This window comes from Falco punctatus (genome assembly GCF_963210335.1).
Source record: "Falco punctatus genome assembly, chromosome: 7".
NCBI classification, from domain to species: Eukaryota; Metazoa; Chordata; class Aves; order Falconiformes; family Falconidae; genus Falco; species Falco punctatus.
The window spans coordinates 17,312,759-17,318,758 of NC_137587.1; the positions used below are offsets into that span (position 1 = coordinate 17,312,759).

The 6,000-nt window shown below is 37.6% G+C and overlaps 1 protein-coding gene across 8 annotated transcripts in view; it reads right to left on the reverse strand.

Moving 5' to 3' along the window:
- The window catches only part of MEIS2 (Meis homeobox 2), a 174,645-nt gene that overhangs the window by 127,617 nt on the left and 41,028 nt on the right, over positions 1-6,000 (reverse strand). The window contains exon 8 of one of the 8 annotated variants that reach the window (XM_080394747.1): positions 4,424-4,525. The exons of the other annotated variants lie outside the window; for them this stretch is intronic. Coding sequence (XP_080250873.1) covers positions 4,424-4,525 — 102 coding nt within the window. The remainder of the gene's footprint in view (positions 1-4,423; positions 4,526-6,000) is intronic. 8 annotated transcript variants of the gene reach the window in all.

A 6,000-nucleotide genomic window follows, 5' to 3' on the forward strand; every position in this document is an offset into this window, starting at 1 on the left:
CCACTATCAGATCTCACCTACAAAGCTATTCTACTTGATCTAATCACATTTTAGCATAGTTTGTCAGTCAGGAGCAAGTCCCTATTTCCATCTGGCAATATGTGCTAAAGGCTTAAAGAGTTGCATGGTAGCTGGTGTCTAAACTGTACTGACAAAAAGAGACAGAATAAAAACTGTTCCTTTTCTATTTCTGGATAGGCACCATTCTATAATCACTAATTTATCTTATTTTCCAAAAAGACATTTACAAATATTTGATTATTTACTCCAAGTTTGAAATTACATTCCATCGATGTTATTGTTATAGCAATGCATGCTATAAAATCGGTGATTCAAATCTTTCAAAAATATTTGCAGAACTGTAATGTTTCACATTTCCCCCTTTATGATTTTCCTGTCCAAAAATATGAAAAAAGACTGGCTTTTTTGTGCCTTTAATTGTCTGTGTTTAAAGCTCATGTTTATTTGTTAAGTGAATTGAGAATTCTTAGAGATTATATTCAAAAGCCAGCAACATATTTTTCTAGCTTTTTAAAGAGAAAACTAATAAACAGTGGTTTAAATTTTAAGCTCTTTTGTACAGCCAGGAGGTTTGTGGTTCATTCATTATAATCCAACATTTTTTCACATCAGGTGAAAAAAGTGTTCCAATGCAGACAAGGGGAACAGTAAAGCAACCTGCTAATTACTGATCTCTCTTACGTTCCTGCTGTGCTAAACTGTCCAGACATGTTGAAGTGAAATTTTTCTGCGATTTTCAAGTGACTAGTTCATGGCCCGCTGCCGTGGAGTGCAGGAGAAGGGATGAAATGCTTTAGTTTACATGCAACATTTACTAACTGTGTGGATTTTCTGACATTAAAGAGGGGACAGTGACCCATGCCACCTTTTTCACACTCAAAAGAGCACTGAAAAAACAGTCTTCATAGGCTTACCTCAGGCTTCCCTGGCCCTTAACACCCTCCCCCCAGGGTAGGAGCAGAAAGAGAAAAAAGAAGGGATTTTATGCTCCTTTCTCTTCAACTTTTCAGGCGGTATAAGCAGCATTTAGCAAATTCAGCCTCCAAATGGCTCCAAATGCTCTGAGCTGCAGGGGCTCATCCTTTGTTAGCCTCCCTCTATTTACACAGGATTTACGCAGGCTCTCCACTGAAGAGACCACATGTTTCTGACAGAAAGCACTTCCATTCACACTGCATCAGGCAACAGGATTGTAACCACTGCAGCTTCACGCTGACCTGAGATTAGGGATTTCAGCAACATTGAGATGGTAACAATCTGCTAACTAACGAAAATTATCCATGGAGAACTCTGCTGCTTACTCCAGTTAAAACTACCGTGGCCAGATAGATTAGGTTACTTAAAAGGACAATTAAGAACTAGCTACTGTCAAGAATATGCATGTCCATCTACAAATAACACAGACAGAAAAATATCAGCAGGAAAAAAAAAAGAAAAAAATCAGACTGCAGCTTGGATTAAAACAATTTCACCCACTGGCTGAAGACATAAAGTGTAAAAACAGACAGATGGACACATATGTAAATGTGGCTGCATTTGTTTCTCTGGAGCTGGCAAGTTAGTAATAACAGTATAGTTTAATAATTTATTTTCCATGGTATTTTCACACTGGTTAACTGGGCAGTGGCAACATCCATGTGGAACTTCAGCAGCAGAATAACTCCTTCAAGTCTAATTGCTGCTGGGACAAACAAACTGAACTAAGCGACCTCTCTTGGCTTTAACTACAAGGACACACTCCTGGAACCTGATATCAGTGTGGGGATTTTTAAAATTTAGTATTTTTTTAAAACTCAGTTTGGCCAGTCAGGATTTCTGCACTGAGATTTTTTCCAGATTTAGTATTTGTATCAGGGTTTTTCAAAATGTATTACACACACACAAGCACAACAAATGTAGCTGGTTGGAGCTTGTGCTTTTTTGCTCAATAGCCTTTCATGGGGCAAAAGAAAATCAGATGGGAACACAGGGCCAGAAAGGACCACACAGATCCAGTTTTTGATGAGTTTTATTTTGATTTGGCAAATCATTTTGTTTCTGCAGCAAAGGACAAAACAATTTACTTCTGTAATAGTAACTCATACATGCATCCGTTAAGCACGTAAAAAGTATACGGTATATTCTAAAGTTCTCCATAGTATATCATAATAAAGCTCTTCTGGGCATTCAATGATTCATTTTTAGTGATCTCTTGAATGCCCTTATCCACAGTTAACACTCAGATTTTATTAAGGAAGAAAGCAGGGACAAATGTCCACTTAAGTCCCAGCTCTCAAATTCAACTCTGCTTGCGCTGCAGTACCTAAAGCTAAAGCTTTTTTAATGTTCTATTCACCTCCCCTGTGTGGCATTTCTGCTAACACAGAGTTCACAATCTTTCAGCCCCAAACACAGAAGGCTGCTATCTTCAAGTCATCCAAGGAATGTGCCAGATACTATCATCTCCCCTGCAATACAAAGAACCAGAAAGAGGCAGACACCAAAAGGAGACCGTACTGATCAGGTTACTAAAGTCCAGAAAGTTATTCCCAGAATGCTAAATGTTAATCTTTGAACCAGCAAATGTTATAATTAAGATCCTTGTAGTTGAAGGAAACGCTAGCTCAGGAAGTCAAAGGTACAGCCATTTGAAGTTGTACTTTTTTGCACGTTGATCCTAATCTCACACCCCTCATGCTGGCATAACCACCATCAAGCACTTTGTTCTATTCAAGCAAAATTATCATTAATGTCAGTGGTAGTTTTGCCTGAGTAAGGAGTGTAAGGCCAGATCCTTGTCTTGTTCACAAAGAATTGCAAGCACTGCACAATTCCAGAGGAGATATACTCATTAAAACTTGTGGTTTATGCTGATTTATGATGGTCTTCAGTGTAAAAGTAAAACTCACTTTGTACCTCACCGGGGAAATGTTCAGTGCACTTGTTTCTACATGGTTTTAACTTTGATTCCCCCCTCAGCACAAGATGGGAAGTTTACTCCCAGGTTTTGGCACCTAGGCTGAAGGAAAGTATTATTAAATTAGGTTTAAGTATTTTGTCTGCTAGGGTAATTACTTTGCAGTGTGAATGTAAATAGCTGTTATTCTGTTTAAATTTTTCATCCTACTAAACACTGTCACACAAAATGTCCTTGTGTTGCAGTCTAAATGGAGTTCTTTTTAAATTGCTTTTTTATGTATTTTTAGAGAAATATTTTTAGCATTCTCGTGGTAATTCTGTTAAGGATACCAGCTGCAGACTTTGGCTACAGCTGAGACAACAATAACAAGTCATTAAAGAAATCAGGAGATAAAAAAAAAAAAAATTTGTTTGCCTAAAGCACATCTTCTTTCAGAGGTCTTTTTCTTTTTTTAGGTCTCTATCACTGTTGGAGCAAATGGCATAGTGTTTTTAGTTTTCTCAATCAACCATACCAAAGTTAGTATACACTAAAGAGCTATATTTTATTTTAAGTACGATTTCTTATTTGCTTCCTGTTATTTTTGTCATTAGAATAATATCAAATGTGGGCAAAATAGCCAAGCTCTATCAAAATTCTACCTGCAGTTGAAGTTAAGTAATTAAGTTCAATAGTGTCTCATCAATATTTAACTTTTAACATTTTGCAGTTGTTTATATATAGCAGAATGTGGAGAACTTAAAGTAGATGATGGCTAACATCCTGTGCTGTTCTTCTTCATTAAATCATTAATGCAGTTTCTTTAAGAATAAAAATGGTTTTAAAAAGGAAAATATCCATCAGAGCATCTCAGTTTTCCTTACAGCTCTTCGAAACTTATAAACTGTGATGTATTTTAATGTCTTGCAGTTCACCTTAGAAAACATGCTGTTGGACACAACTGCTTGTTCAGGAGACATCCTTTAAAATGATGCCCACCAGCAAGAGTCCATGTACTGTCCATATTAGAAACCTCTCTTTTCAGGGTTATTTAGCTATTAAAAAAGCACCAGCTGAAATATTGCATACAAGTACACATTAATAGGATTTTTTTATCATTTCCAAAAAAAGTTAGGCCTAGAAATGTAACAGACATTTATTCCTGAGAGATAATAAGCTAAAATCGTCAGTTAATAAAAAGGACATTTGTTAGGCCACAAGTCCAAAACACACATTAGTCTATTTTAAAATGTATTTTAAAAAATGAAGGATGGCTGAATGCTTGAAAGGCAAAACAACAAAAAAAGATGTTTTAATAGAAAAGTGTCAAAATGAACCATAAAAGCTTTTCTGGGTGATAAAAGGTACACAAATGTGTGTGTTACGTAAAACACAAATAAGAGTACCATCTTGATATGCATTCACAAACACCTGAGCAGCATAAGAAGAAATGCTTGCTGTGAATACATAGTCCAGGAAGAAAAAAAATACAAAACAACTCCAAACTTGGCAAGTCTTACATACCATAAGAGCTCCAACACCTATGCACAGTAGGGTGGATTAACCCGCTGGGTGCTGCGGACATATATACACACCTCCTCCTAAAGTGTTCATTTGGCTGGCAGTCTGGAAAATGCCAGAATGTGAAGGGTTACGTGGGAACACTGACAGTCTGCTCTTGTAGGTTTAAGTTAAAGCCCATACTTTAAATATAGTGTGCTAGGTATCTGGAAACATAACTAATACTGTTTGTAAGTGATATGCTATTTGGTGTTCACAACAAAGGGCTTGATCCCATGCTTGCTCCCACTGGTGAATCACCTTCTAGACGACAACCACATGCTTTGGATCTGCCCATATTTATTTTCAGGGTAACATTTTTCAGGAGTCTTTTCCTCCAAGAAGCCTCGTAAAGGTAAAGTGTAAACCATCTATACCTCATCTGTTATATATGTATTGGATGCTTGAATGTGGTTACTGGAAAGGCTTGAAACATTTAGTCTTTCAAGTTCAGCAGACAGATTATAAGAGCAAGCATTTAAAAGCCAAAGCCCCTAGTCAGTCCCTGCTAGTTTCTTAGTCTAGCTTCAGCCAGGAGGGAAGATACAGTTAAGAATATCCAAATGCCTCAAACTGGAAGAAGCAGCAAGCATACAGACATGTGAATTCTGTGAAATTCAGAGAATTTCAGCTCATTGACAAAAAAAAACCCAAAAGAGGTCTTTATGACATCAGAAAGGCTGACAAGCAACTTGCTTTCTCCCACAGTATAGTTTTACTGGGCTGTTTCAGGATAATGTGAGTAAAAATAACAAGTGAAAAAGGAGGGAAGGCCATGGCCTTCTCTCTCTGCACCCAAACTATCCCATAAGATGCTTTGGACCTGCTGTAAGTGATCAAAAGAACTGACAGAGCAACACACAATTTCATAGAAACATGGGGAAAAGCTTTTGACAAAAGTTTTGATGAATTTGATTTAGAAAATACGAAAGCATAAAAATAGAAAAACCACAGGGTACTGACTTGTTATAACACTTTTTGCTTAAAAGTTCACAGCACAAAACTAAAAATCACAGAGCCCCACTCTGACACCTGATGCTTTGTTTTTCTGTTCATAACCTGTAATTTCATTTCAAGTCTTTCATTGCAGCAGAAAGTGTTGCAAAAGACAAATATGCAGTGCCTACAAAGTCTTCCTAGATTGATTTTGTTCTCTGAGCTCTTTCTAGAGAAGAACCCCACAAGCTGGGCTTCAGAGGACTTCCACCACCCCACTCTCCTGCCTCAGAGGAGATCGGGTTGACTATACGTAGGGACCCCAAATAAAAAACCTGGCAAGTTATGAGACTTCTCTTCCTTCAGGTTCAGATGGGTAAAACTGAGTTTCCCCCTGGACAGGCTGTTCACCTAGCCAGTTAGAGAACTGACATGTGTGCCATAAGATCAAATCTAAGCCCCACCAATCAAGTAGCAGTCCAGGCTAAATGTGCTGATGCAGCAAATTTCCAGATCTTGATCACACTAGGCAGGGGAGTCATTCTTCTCAGTGATAAAGTCACTGAATGCACTCTTGAGGAGATAAAAAATTAAGAACTGGCTGA